General features: G+C 36.0%; 1 protein-coding gene and 1 long non-coding RNA gene across 3 annotated transcripts; both read left to right on the top strand.

The window, feature by feature from the left end:
• Positions 1-665: 665 nt before the first annotated feature.
• LOC110993759 (collagen alpha-1(I) chain) lies at positions 666-23887 on the top strand. 2 transcript variants are annotated; one of them, XM_045630263.1, is made up of 32 exons: positions 666-814; positions 1310-1522; positions 2239-2398; positions 2891-3053; positions 3418-3865; positions 4508-4611; positions 4952-5062; positions 5668-5862; positions 5982-6056; positions 6132-6242; positions 6501-6761; positions 7295-7492; positions 8263-8379; positions 8459-8549; positions 8709-8806; positions 8871-9032; positions 9209-9253; positions 9330-9536; positions 12878-13129; positions 13206-13386; positions 13659-13801; positions 13949-14165; positions 14398-14558; positions 14637-14906; positions 15278-15439; positions 19624-19839; positions 19932-20184; positions 20544-20687; positions 21504-21655; positions 22110-22225; positions 23166-23268; positions 23673-23887. In XM_045630263.1, the coding sequence occupies exons 1-32, from the start codon at positions 748-750 to the stop codon at positions 23808-23810; spliced, it is 5334 nt and encodes a 1777-aa protein (XP_045486219.1). In that variant the 5' UTR covers positions 666-747; the 3' UTR covers positions 23811-23887. The 2 variants fall into 2 exon arrangements, with proteins under 2 accessions (XP_045486219.1, XP_022115819.2); XM_022260127.2 differs by having other exon boundaries at positions 20541-20687.
• Positions 9770-11967, top strand: LOC123689571. The gene is made up of 2 exons (XR_006750524.1): positions 9770-10162; positions 10447-11967. It is a non-coding gene; the product is annotated as an uncharacterized LOC123689571 (long non-coding RNA).
• Positions 23888-24472: the final 585 nt, after the last annotated feature.

The following is a 24472-nucleotide window of genomic DNA, read 5'->3' as shown; positions in this document are numbered from 1 at the left end:
TTCACTGTGATATTTTTTGATAAAACATCACAATGGATGAAAAATTCATCCCCTAAAGAGAATCGTAATTGATTTAGACAGATGGGGTATGGAAATTTATCTAAATGATAAAAAATAGTATATATTTAATGTTAATATACATATAATTCAAGCTTTTAAATCAATTGAAAATTACAGACGATACATAATTGTATTTTTGTTTTGTTAAGATTATTATTTCCATATGTCTAGCGATCACGCTCAAGCAATCAGCGAATTATCAAAAATAAATATTTAAAGCATTTTATAAACTTGACGAATGTTTAACTGATCCTAATCTTTAGGATTGATTTGTTAACGATTAAAAAGAGTATCGGAGTGTTTCTTGCCAGTTCTTCTTGCCTGTACGCCCTTGACTTGCGAATGTAAATTTAGAATCAATTCAACATATTTTTTATTGACGTTCATAAGTGTACTTGATTACATATATGAATAAAATTATTTTATGTTTGAGACAAATATCAAATATAAAAAATACTTAGAAAAGCCTATTGGAACACACAAATAGTTTCGAATTGAATCTGTAATTGATCTTTATTGTTTCGACACGAAAACAGACGGAATTTTAATAGAGAGGCGATGTGTTTAAGTGGTTCGTCCAAGAAATCAGTACCATCTTCGGCGGTAAAGGGGAATGTCTCTTTAGATATGTATAATGGGGAAACCGGGATGGGATAGTGTAAATAAGTTTAATTTATTCAGGCCGAAATGGCTTTGCAGATGAGAGGATTTCTGCTATTATTGTTTTTTGTTCTTACTTACGGTAACGAGAATGGTGAGTTTTTTTTCCTTTTGGCTCTAGCACGGTTTGTGCATTAGTCAGCGTCAATTATGGGATTTTTTTAATTCGGGCAAATTCAAACAAAATTCGCGCCCGCCAAGCCGAAGGTTTCCCGCCTTCTTTATTTTACTTATAGTCTAAATTTTTGCTTAAAAAGTCAAGTTCTTTTTCAGAAAATAAATTTCCACATGTTGTCGTATTCGTTTACTTTAAAGTTATTGAGTAAACACGTTCTTTGATGAGTTCAAAATTTAGAAGATAAAACTTTTGTATATAAATTTATATATAACATTAATTTGTTTTGTTTTGAAATTATGTACACAACAACAATTATTTTAATTACCGATTCTTAGTATAATTTGCTTTATCTAGCTTATATTTTAGATTTTTTATGAGTGGGTTAAATCAAACAGAGGTTTGTAGCGACGGCTAATGTCTCCTAGAAGAGGTATGTCGGTAGGTTCGTTTGAATTACATTAAAATTTGCAGACAAACTGGAAATCTTCGACGTGCTTTCTATCATCAATGATAATGAATTACCTGATGGAGTAGCCAGAGTTCCAGGACGTTGTCAATCACAACTGGAGCCCCCTTCTGCGTTCTCTCTTAATGAGAATGCCACTCTCCATCAGCTAGCAGCAGGAATTTTCTACAATACATTTCCGGAGGATTTCTCTATCATTGCCGTACTTCGGTTAAGAGGTAATTTGACTATTTTATTTTTCTATCAATTCAATTTTAGTTTTAAACGCAGATTTAGGCTAAGCAACATTTGGTTTGCAAAATGTAATGTAAATAAAAAAATAAACAATTATATACCTACTGTGTAAACATTATATGCCTACGCTAAATGGACTGCACGTTTTCTGGAATTATAGAGTTGTGGTTAAATAAACAGCAGCTTACCAAGTAAAGTCGAGTAATTTCCACGTTTGGGAGCGTTCAAGTACGTTTGGATTTTGGAGTTTGGGAGAAAACGTTACGATGCGGGGAGGGGATTGAATTATGTGTACTATATTTATTTATTGCGTTACCACCAACACACAGGAATCTCCAAACATTGCGTGACGTAATACTTGAATGCTCCATTTTGAGAGTTTGACTTTAGTTTGATTACAGTATATTTTAACTCATTCGAATATTCGATGACTGAAACAATGGTGTGTAGAATAAAAAAAAACTTCTATAAAAATTACAATACTGTATAGTTGAATTAATGTGTTAACGCTGTATTAATGCTAGACTCCAAATTTATACATAACACTTAAAATATTTATTGTCCGTCGTTATTTGAAATTCCGTACATACCTTAATCATCATATATTTTGTAGCAATCAACATTCTTTAGTCAATACGTAGTGTTGTGCAGCTTATTCTTAGTAAAATCTTTTATTATTAATAAAATCATGTGTATGCAGGCACAGATCAAAACCCACTATTCGTGCTGTATTCTGACGCTGGCGATGAGCAGCTTCAAGTGGTTGTTGGTGAATTAATAGAAATCTACTATGAAGATACTAGAGGCGATCCGGAAGACCACGAACTTTTGACCTACAGAGTCAATATAGCTGACGACAGGTATAATTTAAAATAAGGTATAAATTCTCTAAGTTGCCAGGCATGCCACATTTTAAAAACCTTTAAAATATACAATATACAATACTAATAATGGATGATGATATTAGATATATCACGAGTAATTTATCTTACACTCTCAACCTCCAAATTAATGTTAAAAATGGATAAATAGAAAAATAAATAAATAAATAAAATTTGGTTCCTGTGGCAGTATATCATACCACGTATCAGGAAGTATTTCCTCGCTGAATTGAGAGCGCCATCACTGGCCACTTGAATACAACCAGATGCCAACTGAAATCTATAGTATCGAATGTTCTCCAAATCCAAGTTGGAGCAATGAGCTCTTAGATTAATTCAAAACATTAACCTCAAAACTCAGTGTTACTAATAAAATGTATACGCTTTTGATGTGCAATAAACACGATGGGAAATGTGGATTAATTCTCCGTTGAATTAAATGTTAGCTACAAAGTTTCAAATATGTCTTAGGTGGCACCGTATCGCTATAAGTATAAAAGGGGATTCTGTGACACTACTGGTAGATTGTGAGATAAAGGGTACCTTACCACTCTTGAGGAAGCCGGGAAGCACCTTCAACTTGGCTGGAGCGTTAGTTGTTGGGACACAGGTGACACCGGATCAGTATTATGAGGTAGGATATTTTATTAAAGGTAGAATATTATATGGTGGCAGCTATATATTCGTTACAATGAATGAAAAAATAATAAGGTATGGGCGTCAATAACACGTTACACGTCCCTACTGTAGAACTTTGTAACTAACACAAGATTGTAAAGCTTCTTGCTTGCTATGTTTTATTTTATTTAATGAAATTTGTACATTTAATTAATTAGTTAGTTGTGGTGGTATTGCTGGCAATTAATGTCTATATATTAAAATTTTACAAAGTTACTGGATATGAATTAACTTTTAATAATAAATTAAATTATTAGTTAATTAATTAATTATTAAGACAAATTGAACTGTTCTCGTTACTTACATAGATACATTTTTAGGGTGATATAGAACTACTTCAATTCGCAAATCAACCAGACCTTGCATATGATATGTGCTTAAACATAGCACCTAATTGCGATGAAAATGGTTATTCTATATTAGAAAATGGTTTAGAATCTAGAAATATAGTTTCTAGGCTAGAATCTACCAGAACTCGCGAATATTCAGTTAGTCAACCAACAAGAAATATAGATCACGCAGAACAGTCTGGTCTAGATTCAACAGAAAACCGTGAATATGAGGAAACAGAAAATGAATTGACTAGAAAAGTCGTTCGTGCTACAACGCCACTGACGTTCTCTCCAGAGGAAAATCAGTATAATCTTCAATTTTTTGATGGGCACAATCGGACTCAGTTTGCGTCTAGCCAAGTTACAGAAAGACCATATTGGCAGTATCCAGAAAATTATGGGTTTAATTTACCTTACCCAGTTTCAACCGATAATGGTAAGTCATTATTTTATCACGATAAATTATTAACAAAAAAAACTCAATTATAAATAAATGTAAAAAAGTATTAGGTAGCAACTTTAGTTTGTATAGTTTCAAATAAAATTCATTCAGTATTTGTTTCACTACACCAGAGCTTTTAGATGTTAACTGTTTCTTCGCACTAAAACAGAAGTAAATCGTAATTAAAGAATCGTTAATTACGATCAGATTTTCATTCTTCCTAATTGGTAAGTTAGTAATATTTTTCATGGTGGACGAAACTTCACTCAGGTTTTAATAAACCTATTATCAAACAAGCAACTATTATTGTCAAAGGATGTGTCGTAAACTATATTTCTTGACTATTTAGATTACTGCATCTGTTTCTTGATCCTTCTGTTTCTGGCACACGCCGTCCACTTTCTAGATCTTAGACATGCCACTTTCTTCACGATGTTTTCCATCACCGTACGACTGAGTGTTATATGCGCACATAGACAGAAATCCATTAGTGCACAGCCAGGGTTCGAACCAACGACCTCATTGTTGAGATGTCCACTGCTCCATACATACTGATTTCTTATAATTTTGTTTGATATTTTCTAGAAATAATAGATATTTGTTTGCAAAATTACGTAATAACTTGATTTTTTATAGATGAAAACAGCATATTTGGCAGATTTACAGGCGTTGATGATTTTATTACACCATCGAACAACGAAGTAACACCGCCCAATAGGCTTGACATAAGTACATATGAAGTAAGTGAATAAAATACTCCTATCCCTTAATAATATTTAAAAAAATCCATACTGTGACAATAATTCATTTATAATTAGAAATTTGGAATAGCTTGTGATTGATGGGCAAGTTAACACCCAGTCGAATAAAACGCAATTGAGTCACCATGAATGTATGTGCGTAAAGCGACAACTTAATATAAATTACAATTAAAGATCTTTTATAAGCGCCTACACATCGTCGTAATGAAAAATGGTTTGATGAAAGAACCAGGTCATTGTTTAGTACGGCACAAATTTAAAGCCATGATTATCGCTAACCTCAAAACAAGAGTACTTAATTTTTTTAATATATTTTTAGCCAACTACAATAGATAATGAAGGAGAAATAACACTTATCACAACAGAATCTTCGTACACACCTATGACTACCACTGAGGATTCAGATTGGCTTACACATCCACCTGAAAAGGTATTGTTTTGATTTCTTACTTTATGCAAATGAACAGTGTTCGCCTAGTGGCTTCAGAATGCGACTCTCATCCCTGAGGTCGTAGGTTCAAATGCTAGCTGTTCACCAATGGAAGTTCTGTTTATGTGCGAATTTAACATTCGAACTACGGTGATGGAAAACATCGTAAGGACACCGGCTTGCCTTAGACCCAAAGAGTTAATGGCGTGTGCTAGGTACAGGAAGCTGATCGCCCACTTGCCTATTAGATTTACAAAGGATTTTGAACTTGATAAAGAAATCTGAATTTTGGCCACCGTTTTTTTACTTTATGCAAAAATTTAATCTTCATAAATAAATTATAATATAGTACAAGTATTAACATATATTATTAATGACTAGTCCGTAATTAATATTAGATTTCAGTTAGAATTCAGGCATAATTTCTTTTTACTCCTACCTATGACATATACAAAGTAAAATTACGTATAAACAATTCTTACACAAACATAAACTCCGTTTTCTTGATAAATTAACATTAACAAGAAAACTGATTTTAACCTGTTTAACTATTAGTTTGCATTTATAAATGATGAAATTTTATAACATTGTTTACATTAAAACAGGGTAATGGATCAAGTTATGACTCATCTGATACGTATTATGATTATGGTAGTAATGGAAACTATTTGGGACCAAGAGGATACCCTGGCCCACCAGGCCCTCAAGGACCTAGGGGACCTAAGGGGGATCCCGGAAAGTCAGGGATAGAGGGTCAACAAGGTTTTCCTGGGGCTCCGGGGCATGTCTTCGTGGTACCTGTAAGTATTTAATTACGTCAAATATTTATTATGTTAAAATATTAATTCTGATTAATTTAATTATACTTTATGTAAAAGTTTTTTAAGAAGATATACAAATAATATTCATCTTATTTCAGTTACAGCAGTCTGGCAACGAAAAGGGACCTGACGCGCAATCGGAAGCTTTACGGCAAATTTTAACACAGCATATGGTAATTTTATTTTATTTCAAATATTTTCAGTATCTATAATATAACGAAAACTTACAAAGTCACATATATTTATAGGCTGCCATGCGTGGTTCAGAAGGTCCTATGGGACTCACAGGTCCTCAAGGCCCCGAAGGTGAAATGGGTCCAGAAGGACCAAAGGGTGAACAAGGAGACCAGGGAGAACCGGTAATTAAAAATAAAAAACACATTTAATACAGCGCCGTAAAATTTATAACTTAATAAAATTCTATCAGCGAATTCCCATAAAATAAAATACCTTTAAAAATGCAAGCACAAATTTCAGACATTCAAAAATAATAATATATATATTGTCTATATATTTACGTGTAAGCATATCTCAAACCTATCTTCGTGTTGTTATAATAAAAAAAACATACACTAAAGATAACTACAGGTAACATAACAATATGTAAACTGTTAAAGGGTCCTCCAGGTCCAAGAGGTCTGCAAGGACCACCGGGTAGACTAGGACGACGCGGCCATGCAGGTAGGGATGGCGAAAGAGGACCACCCGGTACTACCGGAATGAAAGGAGACCAGGGATATCCCGGATCAATTGGTATGCCGGGAGATAAGGGAGAAAGTGGTACACCGGGATTGCAGGGAGAGTCAGGAGCGCCTGGCTCAGATGGACCACAGGGAGATGACGGACCACCTGGACCTCCAGGCTTGACAGGAGAATTGGTATTTAAATAATTACAACTATATTAATATCAAATAAGAAAAGAGCAGTTTTGCCCTGGAGACTTCAACGTGCGATCTCATCCCTGAGGTCGTATGTAGGTTCGAAGCCCGGCTATGTACTAATGGACTTCCCGTCTATGTGTGTATTTCACACTCGCTCGAACTATGTCGTAAAACATCGCGAGGAAACCGGCAGGAAACAGTGAACAGCGTGTGTCAGCACAGGAGGCTTATCACCTACTTGTCCATTAGATTGACCGATTATCATGGAACAGATGAGACTCAGGCCCAGAATTAAAAATTGTTGCAGCGCCACTGATTTATTAATGTTTCTTAGGTATTCATATATTGTCTTATATTAAACTTATATTTTTCTATACACATAAGCTTTGTTCAGTTGTCCATCAATCCGATGAATAAATTATCAGTCTTCTTAAACTCTAGCACGAAACTGAACATAGACCCCTTAACTAAACACTGTATGATATAGTAACTATTCATACAAAATTTAAATAAATATATCGTTGCTTTAGGGTCCTAGAGGGTTTATGGGCCCTAGAGGATATCCAGGTCTAATAGGATATCCAGGTATACCAGGCAATGAAGGGCCGCAAGGAACAAAAGGTGCAGCCGGGCAGCCTGGTCCTCCAGGTTCACAAGGACAGCCGGGTTTAATGGGGCCTGCTGGATCACCAGGACCTCAAGGTCCAATGGGCGTACCGGGTATTCAAGTAAGTGTAGCTTCTTCTTATCTATGTGATCGTTCTATGTTACTAAATATTTGAAATCAGTATTTTTAAATATCAAGTAGATCCTGCTGACATTATTTATTTAATGTCAGTGTAATATCCTACAAGTACATCATAAAGAAAGAGCCTCTTAACAAATCTTGCTTCTACATGTTATCATGTCATCGTGCTTTTTTTGCGTTCCTCACATCAACACCACCTACGCAAAAAACTCAGTTTCTCGCATGTCGAACTTACAACGACCACTATTTAAGCCTTCAAGTGCTAGCAATATCCATAGCTCTAAATCACCTGCATTATTATTTACGGATGTATAAAAGTATAAAATGGTATTATTTTTGTAAAATAATATTGTATTTAACACACTCTCTCTCACACACACACTCACACATGCATCCTCACATCTTACTCACAGGGAACATTTTAACACTCCACACCACTTGAAATAAATCTTTATCATTATTATTATGAACACATACCTATATATACCCAAATCTATACCCTCACTTTCACACCACAATATTGCCGATCTCAATATTACTAAGTTAAGTGTATTTAATAATTTTCGTAAATATTTGAATCTTTTTGTGTACATGATGTACTCCATATTTTGATATATATATTTCGTATCGCTAAATATTAAATCAATTCCGATTGATCAGTTATTTAAACAATTAATCACGATTGATTTAATTAACCTTAACAAATTTGAGTTCAAACGTGATAGATAACGTGTTCCGTTTCATGTACAGGGCCCACAAGGAAAACCAGGAATATCGGGGCTTCCAGGTCCAGAAGGTTCACCTGGAACTCCTGGCAATCCCGGACAACAAGGTCCCGCTGGAGAAGGAGGCCCACCAGGACCACAGGTAGTTTACTCTTTGTTACTATTTAAAACCATACAATAACATTATATTTATTTGATAAACAATACTTTTTTTTTATCAGGGGATGTTAGGATTTCCTGGTCCTCGTGGATTAAAAGGCGACGATGGACCAAGAGGATTTATCGGAGACAAGGGTGATAAAGGGATTAGAGGTAAATTTTCCTTTATTCAACTATATATTATATAAATAAAATATAAATTTTGAAAATATCATCAATATAGTTGTGCTACATAAAGAAGATAATATTATCACAAAAATCCAAGACTTATACATTATATATACCACTGAATAATCAATATTACACCTTTAGGACTCGAAGGAGAAAAGGGTGAAATGGGACCAAAAGGGGAACGAGGCCTAACAGGAGAACTAGGACCACCTGGTATAGAAGGCCCAGAAGGACAAAAGGTATATTAAGTAAAACAAGTCGTAAAATTAATTTTATCAATTTATAATAAAATATTATCTTTAGGGTATTGAAGGTCCAAGAGGGGAAACTGGGTCATTAGGATCTTCTGGCGAAAAGGGGGCAATGGGTCCGCAAGGGCCTCCTGGCTATCCTGGCAGTCAAGGCGATAAGGGTGATAAAGGTGCTTCTGGTAGGCGAGGGCGACGCGGAAATAAAGGAATTACTGTAAGGAATGATTTATTATTGTGCTTTTCTTATTATATCACCAGTACTCATCAGATTATTTTTGAGCAATATATCAAGCTGTCATTGTCATTAGTTTATCATTATAATTATTTAATCAATTATATTATTATTATTATTTACATATTAAATAATGTAAAACTTATTTTTAATTTAAGGGATTGGTTGGAGCTATCGGCGATCGAGGTGAACATGGACCCAGGGTAATTCTCCTTTTAAATAATAAATTTAAGATTTCATTAAAACTTACACGTGAAATTAAAGCCATCTTATTTATAGGGTTATAGAGGCCCGCGTGGCAGACGTGGTTCTGATGGTCCACCAGGTCCAAAGGGTGATACTGGTCAGCCTGGGCCACCAGGTTCGACTGGAGAAAGAGGGCTACAAGGTGTTGAAGGGCCAAGGGGATTCCCGGGGTCTTTGGGACCACCTGGAACTGATGGAAAAACAGGCCTGCCAGGTTTACCTGGCGAACGTGGTCCATCTGTAAGACTTTTTTGGGAATTTAAATTTAGGTTCATTAATCATATTAAGTAACGGTTTCGATACTTTCTCTTACAATAAAGTTCAAAGAGATTTCGATGTTCGTGTGTCCGATATACCGCACTTGCACTTATATTCAGTACACAACACTAGATTTAGTAACTGAAAGGTTTAGTTCTGTTTAGGCCTCTTGTTCCTGCAGTATCATGAAGTTGGATTGTCTCAGCAATTATATCGCACACCCAGATCAATACTGCACTAAGTCAAAAAATCGTCGAATCGACTTATTTATATAGTTAAATAGGCATTTTTTTCCCGCACATACCACAAAGACAGCCATATCTTTATTTGCTAAAACAGCCAACAGATGTCGTGCTAAGTCTCTTTTGGTGAATGAATTACTGCCTAGTCGTACCACGAATAAGAATCTAATTCCAGTTGCGACTTGTTCGTTTAAAGAAGCAGCACATAGTGACGTTACGTAACAGTGAATTATTTTGTAATGGTTAAGTATTGTTGAATGAAGTAGAAAATGACTCCGAATTATTTAGATTTAATGCAGTGTTGGTGAATTTCCTGCTTCTGCTGTTTTGATAGTATTTCTAAATAATACGGTATTGGAGACGAGGGTATGTTATATTTTTTTAATTATTCAAAAATAGTACAGTGTTGTTTGATAAAACTGAAAATTAGTTAAATAATGCACTATTGATGGTAAACCTGAATAATGTTATAATTTCTGGAAATAGAGCAATATATTATTTTTTAATTCTCAGAATTACTACTTATTATCTAAACTAAAAGAATACCTTTGAAAATTGGTTTTAGAATTTATTTTAAAGAAGATTTAACATATTTTTTGAGATAATGCAGTATTAGTGAATTAAATTGAATATCTTATGTTATTTGGCAGATGATGAAGGGTCGGGGTCTATTGTTGCTTGAAAAGGCATTGGAAGCAACGGCAACCGAGGCTGCGTCAACCACTTCACAAAGAAAAATAGAAATTTGTGTTGAAAATGAAGCAAAAATTTAGATGCATCACCATCATCAAACGTGGTATCACCAGTTACATCATTAACTATCACGGTATCACCTGTTGCAGCATCAGCTCTCGAGGTATCATCTATTGTAGGTTCAAAAAAGTCTTTGACACCCGAAAAGAGTAATGAAAGAGATTTTATAGATGATTCGGATCGGAACGGATCCTACTTTTTCTATTCGAAAAATACAAAAATTCCGGCCACCTGTAATACCTAGACGGGTATCTTCGTCTTCCTGCTCAAGTACCTCTTCAGACTCCAGCTCATCGTCATCAAGCTCTAGCAGCTCAAAGTGCTCATCTGACAATTAATCCAATAGACCAGGCCCATCGGCAGAACATACCCGAAACCGAAGCGAAGCGCGGTGCAAGTGAGATCGGGAGTTGTGTCCTTGCATACATTGAGTTGATACTTGCAAAAAAGGATCCTAATATCATTATTAGGATCACATCATTGTGATGTCATATTCTATAGCGACAATTGCTTTCGGCAACAAAAAAACAAATACTTACTATCTTTCTATGCTTACGCAGTTAACAACATGCTTAGAGTTAATTCCATAACACATATTTTTTTTATCCGCGGGCATTCTCAAAACGAAGGGGATAACGTCCACAGTGGAATAGAAAAACAGATTAAAAGATACTTAAAATCTGTTCCTATTTATTGCCCACAGCAATATGCTACTTTAATTCGTACTGCGAAGCAAAACAGGAGAGTCGTATCATGTAAAAGAACTTTTACACAATAACTTTTATGACCTTAAAGCCCTTCAGGAATCTTTGGGCAATAATTTTAATGTGGATGAGGACAATAACCAAGTCCAAATCCACTTGGGATTGACATTAAGCAACTTCGCGTTGAAAAGCAATATCCTAAGAGTTTCTTCTATAAAACATCGTACAGTGAGACTAATTTTAAGAAAGTTTGTGTTCGAAGGCGCTACAAAGATCAAAACTTTTCTCCACAATTTCTTAAAGCATATACAGAAAAACAACCTCTGGCTGAAAACAAAAAGAAAGATATAATGGAATTAATTGAAAAATATATTATTCCTACTAATTATGTCAACTCAGTTACAAGACAGCATTGAAATTAGAGTAGCACAGCACTTACAGGAAACGTAATTTTCTTCATTGATTTGAAAATTTCATATCTAAGTATCCTGTGATTATTTTATTTTTTATAGAAAGTTTAAGGTAGTCAATAGATAATTATGAAAGTAAACTTGTGATGTTACATTAATTTTTGGTTTAAGATTGCTTTTTTATTAGCTTTGATCTATAGGTCACAAACGACCCCAAACATGTAAGACTGTTTTTCTTCATAACATAATATAGCTGATCACACTGTCACAGTGTATAATAAAAGTGCATGCTGATTTTCATAGATTCCATTGTTTTATTTACTGTTTTATGAATACATTCTTGAAATTGAAACAGATAATTCTTTGTTGAATATTTACGACCAAATATATTATGATAGGATTACACTGCATTATTTCAGAATCAATCAGTAAGAACGGAGTAAATAGAAATAATTTTTATTTTATTGGTTCAATAGTTTTACAACAGTGAATTAACTCGAAAAGTAAGGATTAAACACTTTATGTGAGTTTTTTATAGTAATTCACTAATGTCATATTGATAAGCATTTGATTATTCACACAATATTTAAAAAATCTTAGTAATAACTTTACATCTTATATGATACAACAGTTTTTAGTCGATACCCAAAAAAGTTATATTTTGACTTAGTGCAGTATTGATCTGGGTGTGCGATATATGTAGTATGTTAAAGTGAGCTTAGGCAAACTCACAATTTACTAAATAAATTTATGTCGAATGTTCTGCGTTTAATTTCCGGTGAGATAATTAAAACGTTTGTGTACTTATGTACACCCGTTAGAAGTTATTGTTTGTTGTTATGTGGTTTTTTTTGTCCTTCTTTGGCGTAACAAGATAAAACTCTTTTCAAAAATTTATTTTTCGCCTAATTCTATGTTTGAGAACACGACACTAACAATAGAAAAAACTATAATGTTGTATAGCTAACTTCAGGATGTCAGTATTTTTGACGGGATGTACTAAAATTTTTAGGATGCGCGCGCCCTTCTCTCTTACTCTCATCATTTTTCCCTAACGCGCCAAAAGAAGTATAACTTCATTTGTCTGATCATTATTATATTACATTGAATCTGCATTAGAAAAATGGTGCAATTTATGAGACGCACAATGTGGCCACGATCCTGACCAATGTTTCCACACTAACATTGTATATAGTTTAAAATAATTTGAATAGGGTGAAACTGGAGCTCCTGGACAACCAGGGTCACCTGGTGTAATGGGACCACAAGGACAGAATGGCGATCAAGGTCCACCTGGACCTCAAGGCCCTTCGGGAATACCTGGAACACCTGGCGAGATTGGTGCAGCGGGTGAAATGGGTAAAGAAGGTCCACCTGGACCTCCTGGTCCGGAAGGAAAATCAGGTCCTGTGGGACCTCTGGGACTAACGGGGCAAAATGGAGAACCTGGTCCGCCAGGAACCGCGGTAAATATCTCATGACTTAGATTTAAAAAACTACTTTAATAATTGCTAAGTTTGAAATGCGTTTTTCTTATTAAAGGGTACACCAGGGCAGAAAGGTGACATGGGTCCTTCTGGACCTCCAGGTGTTAGAGGAGATAAGGGAGAACAGGGTGAACTAGGCCAAGAGGGCCCTCAGGGTCCATTAGGTAGAGAAGGACCTCGCGGTTCACCCGGCTCAGGGGGTCAAAAAGGCGAAATTGGTGAACCTGGCCCGCCAGGTATAATTTTATATTTTTTTATAATAAATTTATTTTACTATGTAGAACAATTAGTATTTTCTTTTATCCGTTTCAAAAGGTATACTTATACATAAATTATTTAGCTAAAATGCAGAATCTGCAATAAAAAATTTGAAAACAATAATAAAAACATCTAAATAATTATAAAATGTACCGTATTACTAGACTCCATGCATTATAAAATATACAATAAAAAAATAAATTGTTTTCCGTTTTATTACCCTTAAAGATATATTTTAAATTTCTTATAGGACCCGTCGGAAGAGATGGTCCTACAGGTCCCAGAGGATTAGCAGGAGCGCCTGGTCCTATTGGTCCTCCCGGGGAGGACGGAGATAAAGGAGAAGCTGGGCCCCCAGGGGAAAAAGGATTTAAAGGAGCAATTGGTGAACCTGTAAGCGGTTTGAAATTTGATAGTCAATGTTTTAATTCAATCTGAGTAAAAACCTAACGCCAAATCGTATTATTACAGTAATGTATAAATTCATATTGTACTTAAAAAGCAACTTAAAAGAAATGTAATTTTTTACAAAATGCTTAGGGCCCTCAAGGGTCACCAGGAAGTCAGGGCCTACGTGGTGAACTTGGTTCCGTGGGTTTGCCTGGAGATAAAGGGCCACCTGGAGAACCAGGACCTCCTGGTATGCCTGGGGCTGACGGAATGCGTGGTCCTATCGGGCCAATTGGGAAAACTGGTCCAGAAGGAGTAAAAGGAGACCAAGGAATAAAAGGCGATAGGGGAGATATAGGACACCCCGGTAAATATTAATGTATAACAGAGAATCACCTAAGTAGTCCATTTAGCCTATTAAAGTACCTATAGAATAATTAGTAAGTTAATAAGGCAGCAAACTAAGTACAAAACATCGGTTTCATTCAACAACTTTAACAACCCTTAAATGGTTATTTAACGGATATAAACGCAAATTTATTGCCTTCGGCTATTGAAATAAGTTAGATTAAAATAAATTGTTGCTTTCCTGATTACAGGTCCACCAGGATTAATGGGTATTACTGGGCCACCCGGGAAACGTGGTATTAAAGGCATTCCAGGAGAAATGGGGCCTCGAGGACCTGAAGGACAACATGGTGAAGCAGGTAGTCCAGGCGCACCTGGACCACAAGGATCGCAAGGTCCAGAAGGAAAAATGGTAACTAAGGATTAGAAAAGTTCATGAAATTGTGCATAAAAGTAATTAGAAAATATAACATGGATTCTTGATAAAAAGGGACAAAGAGGACCTGCAGGTCCAAAAGGAGACGAAGGTCCTTCAGGCGCTAGAGGGGAAATGGGGCCTAAAGGACCACCTGGCCCTGAGGGTTCGAAGGGTGACATAGGTCCTGCTGGATTTCCTGGCGATAGAGGAGATCCTGGTCCGCAAGGAATTAAAGGAGAACCTGGTGTCGATGGTCCTGAAGGCAGTACAGGACCTCAAGGGCCTATGGGTCCACCAGGGCCAACAGGAAAACCGGGCGAAAATGGGACCCCAGGTAACCCTGTAAGTATTAAATGATATGCACTAAAATCTATTGAATAATTATTTGAGTTTATGTTACAGAACAGTGAAGTTAAACTTAATATTTAATTGTAAAATATCAACTTTAACAACTTAACTTTAGGTTTAATTACTATAGGTGACATTGATGACTCTTTCGCGAATTTTGTGAACGTTTTTGACATTCATAAGCATGCCCTAAGACGCATCTAAACCGAATAAACGAATTTTGATTTTGATTGACTTAGTCGTATAGAGGGCATCCAGCGTAGAAAACAATCTTGATCGAACTTGTGTATCTATCGTAATTTCAGGAATTACTTTATAGTATAGCTACTTAATTTACGCCAGTTAATTCGCTTATCTTACCCCAGGGTGCTGAAGGTTCGCCAGGAGGTCAAGGAAACACGGGACTTCCAGGGGAAAAGGGGGATTTGGGACCAAAGGGTTCACCTGGAGAGCCTGGACCAATAGGACCCCTTGGTCCCATGGGGATAGAGGGTCAACGAGGAGTTCGCGGCTTACCTGGGCCCCCGGTCAGTTTTCCTTTTTTTACGATTTCGCTATGTGTAATTTTTGCTATTTATATTTTATTGTACTTTTTCTAATATTGCACTATAGCATTCAAAATACAAAGATGATAACGACATCTCTATATCCCATACCTATTTAAAAAATCACAATACTATCTTGGTTAAAGAAAACAATGTTATAAAGAGTATGACATTTTTTTACGTTACATTGAAACTGAAAAAAATGCTGGACTAAAAAACTTGTGAATTATACTAGCATTTTGGTATATATTTTTGCCCCCGAATTTATGGAATTTATCAGAGAATATACAAAACTCTAAATACCTTAAGCCTTTTTTATTACTTAGGTTATGAGAATTGAAAATACTTTTTTAATTTAAAAATAAACTTTTATTTTGGTTTTATATCTACATGTATATTACATATAATATTGTTACGAAGACGGGTCAACTGCAATGTTTTTAGATTTTTCCACAACTTAGAGAACTTTTCAGCAGGCTGAAATATGATTTATGACCGTTTCAGGAGAGGGTCAATCACATATTAGGAAATCAAAATTTACATAATGTTGCCGTAGTTTTCAGGAGGCTGAAACATTTTTTCAGTCGGTTTCAGAACACGTATAGATGAATGGTACACTTTTCAGCAGACCCGTTTTCAGGCGTTTTCAGGCCTGGTTATAACCCTTTGATGAAGGAATATTCTAGAACGAATTTTCTAGGTGTGGGACAAGCACTGTTTGATACGCGAAAGAGAGAAAAGATAAGAACCTTCTCGAAGCTAGACCGAGAACTCTAGAACGTCGTACGACAAGCACGTAGCAATGTGCGAAAGAGATAGCAAGTACGCGCGTTCTAGAATTAGGCGATCGCTACTCAGTAGCGCTCCCGCCTAGAAAGTTCTCGTAAACATCGGAAACATCGTTCGAGATTCTTCCCAGGGATATATAAGCGAGCCAAAACGCGATCACTCAGTTCAGTTTTGAATGCGATTCCAAGCGATAAACAGCGAAGAGAAAAAGTGCGAATAAGTGCGAACCAGTGATAAAGTACTGAGTGTTTTAAGTGATTAGTGACAGTGTTTAATTGTGTGTGTTATTAGTGCTTTTCTGTGCGTAACTTCAAGATATTAGTGTAAACGAATTCCTCGTAGATTTTATTAAAATAAACCCTTGAATAAATCGACGGCAGTTTCTATCCGATCCCCTAGCTCGTAACATTTTGGTGTCAGAATTGGGGATAGAAAAATGCCAATTACTCCAAGGGAGAATCAAGAGGAGTTCGCGACAGTGTCTGCAGCAGATGCGGAGATGCAGACAAAGAAAACGGAGACTCTAATATCAAAGTTTGAAAACCTGGACAGTAGGTTTTCCGAACAGGAGAAACGCTTGCTTGAGTTAGAAAAGGAGGTTCAGTGCCTTAAGATGTCTGGATTTGTGGAATCATCTGGAACGCTGGAAGCACCTACTTTTAATGGTTCTTCTTCTTGGGACGCCTACAAGGTACAGTTTGAGGCTTTATGCAAGATAAACGGTTGGAAAGATAATCAGGCTGTGGCTGCCCTTATGTTGGGATTGCGAGGTGAAGCCCTGGACGTGTTGGAAGTTATGACAGGAGATGTGACGCTGACGCGACTGCTGGATGCCTTGGAGTCACGTTATGGAGACTCACATTTAGAGCCAGTTTACAGGGCTCAATTACGGGAGAGAATGCAGCTACCAAGTGAGAACTTGCAAGAATGGGGTCTGGAAATAGAGAAGCTGGTAAGGAAAGCTTACGCATCCTTACCAGATGTAGCAGACAAGATATTAGTGCAAACCTTCATAGATGGAATAAGAGATCGTGAAGTCAGGCTGAGAGTGAACCTTGGTCACCACAAGAACCTGAAGGATGCTCTAGCCCATGCGTTGGAGGTAGAGGCGATTCAGAAAGATCCTCGACCTTACCGCATTAGGGCTGTCACGGAAAGAGCTACTGGTCAACGTGGGCCAACCTGTTACATCTGTGGGGAAGTAGGGCACATGAGGTTTTCGTGCCCTGAGAAAGACTTCCGAGGTGATGTAAAGGTTAGACGTGGAAATACCTTAGTCATCGATGGAGAAGTCAATGGAACTAAGTGTAATGTGACACTTGATACTGGAGCTTCACGAACAGTAATCAGACACCAACTTCTGAAGACATTTTCTAGAAGCCCTTCTAGAGGAATGGCACATCTTGTTACAGCTACGGGTCAACGCATAGCCGATCGGGGAGAAGGTATCGCGACCTTCAAGATTGGTGAACGTTTTTACAGACACAAGGTTGTTCTTGCCGACATAGTAGATGACTGTATAATCGGGTTAGACTTTATGAAGTTTTACAAATGTAAGATAGATCTGGAAAAAGGGATCTTCAAGTGCGGAGAACAGGAAGTCTCCTTAAAAGGCAACTCTTCAAATGGTGGTTATGACGTCTGTAGAGTAATCGATGTGGACGGACAGGCCAGTAAGCAACAAGAGTGGAACGCAGTTCGAACATTTCCGGGTAACTATGAGGAAGCCTTGTCAGTACACCTATCAAAGGCAGAAGAACAATTAAAGAAATTTTCTGATATGTTATCGATCCATGAAAGAGAGCTAATAAGGAGTTCAGATGATGCGTCTCAAAGGCCAGGTGAAAAAGTCACCAAACAGGACGGAAGGGATGGTCACGTGAGGATGCTTAGAACAGATACCATTCATTCAGATTTCGGTGGGAGATTGATGCAGATAGCACAGCAAGAGGATTATGACATTAAACCAATTCTGGATTGGATGAAATCTTCAGCTGTCAAGCCACAATGGAGTGAAGTTGCATGTACAAGTAACACTACTAAGAGTTACTGGGCTGAATGGGACAGTTTAGTTCTACATAATGGAGTGTTATGTCGCAAATTGAAAAATGCTCAAGGCGATCATTTGCAGTTAGTGGTGCCAAGATCCAAGGTTCGCGACATACTAGAAATGTGTCATATTGAGTTATCTAGTGGACATTTAGGAGTAAAAGGGACTCTTAGGAAGGTTAAAGAAATATTTTACTGGATTAATTATCGTGAAGATGTAGAAGACTGGATCAAGAAATGTAAAGCTTGTGCAGGCGATAAGGATTCGCAGACTCGGTCGCGAGGGAAAAGGATAATGATGAAAGGAAGTGATGATGCTCGGGACGAGCATGTCTAAGGAGAGGGTAGTGTTACGAAGACGGGTCAACTGCAATGTTTTTAGATTTTTCCACAACTTAGAGAACTTTTCAGCAGGCTGAAATATGATTTATGACCGTTTCAGGAGAGGGTCAATCACATATTAGGAAATCAAAATTTACATAATGTTGCCGTAGTTTTCAGGAGGCTGAAACATTTTTTCAGTCGGTTTCAGAACACGTATAGATGAATGGTACACTTTTCAGCAGACCCGTTTTCAGGCGTTTTCAGGCCTGGTTATAACCCTTTGATGAAGGAATATTCTAGAACGAATTTTCTAGGTGTGGGACAAGCACTGTTTGATACGCGAAAGAGAGAAAAGATAAGAACCTTCTCGAAGCTAGACCGAGAACTCTAGAACGTCGTACGACAAGCACGTAGCAATGTGCGAAAGAGATAGCAAGTACGCGCGTTCTAGAATTAGGCGATCGCTACTCAGTAGCGCTCCCGCCTAGAAAGTTCTCGTAAACATCGGAAACATCGTTCGAGATTCTTCCCAGGGATATATAAGCGAGCCAAAACGCGATCACTCAGTTCAGTTTTGAATGCGATTCCAAGCGATAAACAGCGAAGAGAAAAAGTGCGAATAAGTGCGAACCAGTGATAAAGTACTGAGTGTTTTAAGTGATTAGTGACAGTGTTTAATTGTGTGTGTTATTAGTGCTTTTCTGTGCGTAACTTCAAGATATTAGTGTAAACGAATTCCTCGTAGATTTTATTAAAATAAACCCTTGAATAAATCGACGGCAGTTTCTATCCGATCCCCTAGCTCGTAACAATATGTTCACGTGTGTAACTACAATGTATGTGATTTATATAATGTTAAAAATCTATCCATTCTTAGACATTATAACATGCAAATTAAAAACAATCTAAGTAAACCGAAATATTGATTTAAAGCCTTTATCTGTTGTTACACGTATACGGTATTAATTTTATTTATACATAATTTTCATATATACGGATTTTAGGGCGATGTAGGTGCTCCAGGAATGCCAGGTATAATAGGTCCACCTGGGCCCAGTGGTGCGGTTGGTCCTCTAGGTGTCAAAGGCGATAAAGGAAATCGAGGGCCAAAGGGACACATAGGCGACACGGGTCCTATTGGAATAAAGGGTGACCAAGGGGAAGCAGGGAAATTGGGTCCAGTAGGTCCAGCAGGATTACCAGGACCTAAAGGAGACATGGTAAATTTCTTTATTATTAGAACATCATATGTACAAATAATATTTAATATTTCATCTGATAACGAAATACATGGCTTATATTAATTTCCCAGGGGACAACTGGTCCTTCAGGTCTAAAAGGAGACATAGGTCCTGCCGGTCAACCAGGGCAAGAAGGACCTTTAGGTCCTAAAGGAACTCAAGGACCAGAAGGAAGACCTGGTCTTCCAGGTCCTCCGGGCTTACCGGGCCCACCGGGACCTCCTGCACCTATGCCGCAGCTACCTGCTGAACTGTTCAGGACAAGAAGCCGGAGATATATAAATGAGGACTATGAAGCGACAACTGATGATAATTTGGATGAAGGTACAACACTTTTAATACAAAATAATTATTAACTAACATTACTTTTTAAGTAAGTAAAACCTTATGTAAAAGTATTATGTAAATAAAAGTTAAGAAAGGATTTGGGGTTCCTCGTAAAGGGTGGATGAACGACCAGTCGTATCCTCAGCAATCGAACTTTATTATGGTATTTAAGGATAAGACATCATCGTAATTATAGTAAGGTGCTACGTATGTACGTAAAAAAATCTTCTAACTCAAAATAAAAAGATATATGAATAAGTGCAAAGCATGAAAGCACATTTTATTTTTCGGTAACTTCTTCCTTCTCCTTCTTCTATACGCCAAGATTTGTGTAATGTAAAACTGAATTTCAGAAGAAATAGAATGGGCCCGCGAAGTCATGGCCGGTGTAATATCGGCTAGGTCCACCCTAGAAGCCACCAAACGACCCTGGGGAACGAGAAATAACCCAGCCCTATCTTGTCGTGATTTAAGGGATTCCCATTCGAATCTTACTGACGGTAAGTTCTTATCGCCATAATTAATACAAGCAGTAATTTTCTCAATAAATTTGACAGTGCAAAATAATTTTGCTAAATTTTGACGGCAGCAGTAGGTACACGAATAAATATCAACAAGAAATTGAGAAACTCATACACGTAACACATATCATATTTAGATTTTATTTTGTAATTCACATAAATTCTGTGCCAATATACAAGGCACAACGGCGGGGTTATCTTACGGCCTAAATAAACGTAAAGTTTCGATGACATTTATTTATGTATATAAACAACAATATCCCATACAATATTTTTTATATTCTCCTAGGGTAGGCGGTTTGGAATTCCGGTTTTTACAATTACATTTTTAATAAGATGTTGATGTTGTTTGATGGCTACCTATACATATATAAATTTCCATGCAAAAGATGGTATTGTAACAAATATCGTAGTATCGTAATTTTAGTGCACTTCCTTGCTATATGGCTAAGACTCCGTGGTATCTTAATGGTAAACTTATAATTTTAAAGCGCTTTGTAGAAGATAGATAATATTTATTTAGTTTCTATATTAAAAATTATAATAATAATTGTACGCAATACATGAAAGCCAAAATCGAAATAGACATTCAAAAAGAAACACAACATAATAATTATTATGGAAAAAAACGACAATAATTTTAAAGACATATATGTATGTATATATAAAGTTTTACTAAATAAATAGTTATACGTGATTTCTATTTTTTTTTGTTTTAACACAACTTCTGTATGTTAAGCTTATAATTACACCTCTAAAAAACAAACTTTGAGAAGTTGCCAAATTTGTCTTCAGGGTTCTATTGGATAGACGCCAGAGGTGGAACTGCAAGGCCGATCCGTGCTTATTGCAAAGGACACAGTACATGCATTTACCCTGACAGGATTGATGAAACTATCTTTGAATCTGACGGACATAAATTTTCTCATATTAATAATGGATTTAAGGTATGTATAACAATATCGCGTGAATCAGGGGCCTGTATTTTTAATTTACAATAATTATTTTAGGCGAGAGACTGGATAAGTTCCCATTTATTTTTCGTCCGATATGTAGCCTGTTTAATTACATTGATGATATTTTGACATTTATTGCAACCTTACTGAAAAAAAGCGAATTATTTAGCTTGACTTTAACAATATGAAACTCTCACTTATAAAATATTTATTTTAAGGCATTTATATTATTTAATTAATGGAAGATTTCTACTGATGATGTATGTTTGTGCGTATAGCTCAATAACTAATGGACCGGTATCAATTTGTACACCATATTTCTCAGTAACATTATTTTTCGAAATTTTCAAAAATGAACAGCGAACCTTTTATATTTGTGACGTAAATATTACATACTAAAACATAATATTATGTATAATAAACATATTTAAACGTATTTCTTTAGATCTCCTATGAAGCCGAAGGGGAAGGGATGATACAGCTACGATTTTTGCGCTTACTATCCAACAGCGCTAAGCAAAATTTTACATACTTTTGCGTTACAACTAAAATGTCCCAAAGGTATGTACAATCTGTCTAAGCTTGCCAAGTGTGTTCACATCTTTCCGCATTTCTTTCTCTATAGACAAGTGAGTTCTTATCACAGATGTACACCGATGGATTTTTTATTTAACATTAGGTTATATGGTAGTTCCAACTTGGTGAGAAAGAGGAGACATATTTAACCAAAAAATCACCATGTGATAGGCACAAACAAAATTATAAAAGAAATGGATGCAATCTAAGACCAAAACCCGTATGAGATACACAGCTAGTCCTGTGATTAGCTACAGTTCCCAATCGAGAGATGACAATTTCTTCACTGTTTTCTTTCTACTTATGCAAAATAAGGGTTAAATTAAAACATAAAACACATTTTTTGTTTACCTGTTCTTTTTTTGTTTTTATTTGCAGTTAAAGGTAAATGTTACAAACACAAAACATTAAAATTAAAAAAAAGTTCTGCACCTAGCTGAAAATTTAGCATGATATATAATGCGCATTAAAGATTGTTTTTAGATATTTTTCATTTGAGATATATTATCCGCAACCGCAAATACAGTTTTTTAACGATCAGTGTTTACCAGTTACCGCGCCATCTGCCGGAAGCAACGAAAACACTCGCTGACAACAATAATAGTAATGGCGCAGTCATATGAGAAACAAAATTCGTTTCCGGTTATTCATAACATTCATTATTTACAAAAATATTCAGTGTTCCCGAGTCGGCAACGTAGATAGTATTTATCACAGACAGTGGAATAACAAAGAATATTGTTTATCCACAAGTGGCAAAATTAAACTTATATCAAATATTATATTCGTTTTGTTTCTCATTTCTCAACCATTCAATCACAATGTGCCACAGCGAAGCGTGGCTGGGTACAGCTATTATGTTATGAATAATGATTATGGTTTAATTAATACTCAACTTAATAAATGTTGTATTATTTCTTTGTAGATCTGACATTCCGGCGGATTTGTTACGATCAAATAATATCAAGCTGTTCGGACAAAATGCGATGGAGTTCGCAAAACCTCAAATACTACAGGACAGTTGCTTGGTAGGTTTGATCACACATATATGTTATAGCTATATTCAGAATGCTGGCATCGGTTTAAGTAATGTTAAGATGTCCGATCCGAGTAATCTAATCAACACAACAAGCTAACATATCGTACTAATTTCGTAAATTTAGTTAAATAAACTAAACAATAACTACTACTACTAAAAATAACATAAACAGATTTAAAAGGCATAAAGGTTATCAATATGAAAAGTGTTCAACACGTTATTGAAAAAAAAATACAAAGCATAAACATAAAATTCTTTATTCCACTACTAGTAGCGTCATCTCGTAAACTAAACATATTTTTCCTTTTAATTTGTATGATAGATGTTTTATATAAAATAGACAGAGAAATTAAGATGTACATATAAACATACTTATATAATGTAAAATTACAGGAGGGAGTTGGAGACATAGTTCTAGAAATGAAAACAGCCCGAAGTGACAAACTGCCCATTACTGATTTTCAACCATTGTCGTTCATAGATGCACAACACGAGTTCTCATTTAAGCCAGGACCTGTATGTTTCACTTGATATGTGTAAATAATGATGTATTTTTGTACATAGCTCGGACCTTTGTATGTTTTGTAAATAAAATGTTGTTACAGAAATGTTGAATAAATTTTATCCTCAAATTAAGCTAAGAAATCCGATTTTGAAGAATTTAGAATAAGAAGCCTAGAAACTTTTAAAACAACACTAATGCGCTAGACTTTAACTCAATTTACAAAAATACTTTTGCCATTAAAGGTGTAAGGAACATTAAAGGTTATATTTAATAAAATATATTGGATGCGATTAATTTCTGCCAGAAATTTATTTTCACTTAATTACTACTGCGGGTAGTTCATTTTTTATTAGAGATGAATAACCTATATGAAACTCAAGCCTAACGAAAAATCTATATAGTAAAAAGAAAATATCAATTTGATAGAAAGTGGTAAATGTATAATTTTCGGCACGTAACTTGGCAAGAGTCGTTAGATGCGCAGAAGTCGTTTTTTAGGTCTCTTTGGTGGTCAAGCGGGACGCGGGGTATGACGTAGCGCCGATCACAGCGCGCTATTGGTGCGTTAGTCGACCCTTGCCTCCCGCACCGCGTTTACATTTCGATTACACTTGCCGGCACGAAAGTTGTACCATTTGTTTTGTTGACTTTTTGGTACGAGTTCAGTTTTAAATTAAGTTTTTGTAAC

The sequence above is a fragment of the Pieris rapae genome, chromosome 12 (genome assembly GCF_905147795.1).
Source record: "Pieris rapae chromosome 12, ilPieRapa1.1, whole genome shotgun sequence".
NCBI lineage: Eukaryota > Metazoa > Arthropoda > Insecta > Lepidoptera > Pieridae > Pieris > Pieris rapae.
Note: the sequence above shows the minus strand (reverse complement) of the source record. Positions and strands in the feature narration are given on the sequence as shown.

Bases quoted from the DNA above. Each gene is read 5' to 3' on its own strand.
- LOC110993759 (XM_022260127.2), top strand. From the start codon at position 748: ATGGCTTTGCAGATGAGAGGATTTCTGCTATTATTGTTTTTTGTTCTT. The intron at 9,033-9,208 runs GTAAGGAATGAT...TTTTAATTTAAG, and splicing joins GCGGAAATAAAGGAATTACT to GGATTGGTTGGAGCTATCGG. The intron at 9,537-12,877 runs GTAAGACTTTTT...TAATTTGAATAG, and splicing joins CTGGCGAACGTGGTCCATCT to GGTGAAACTGGAGCTCCTGG.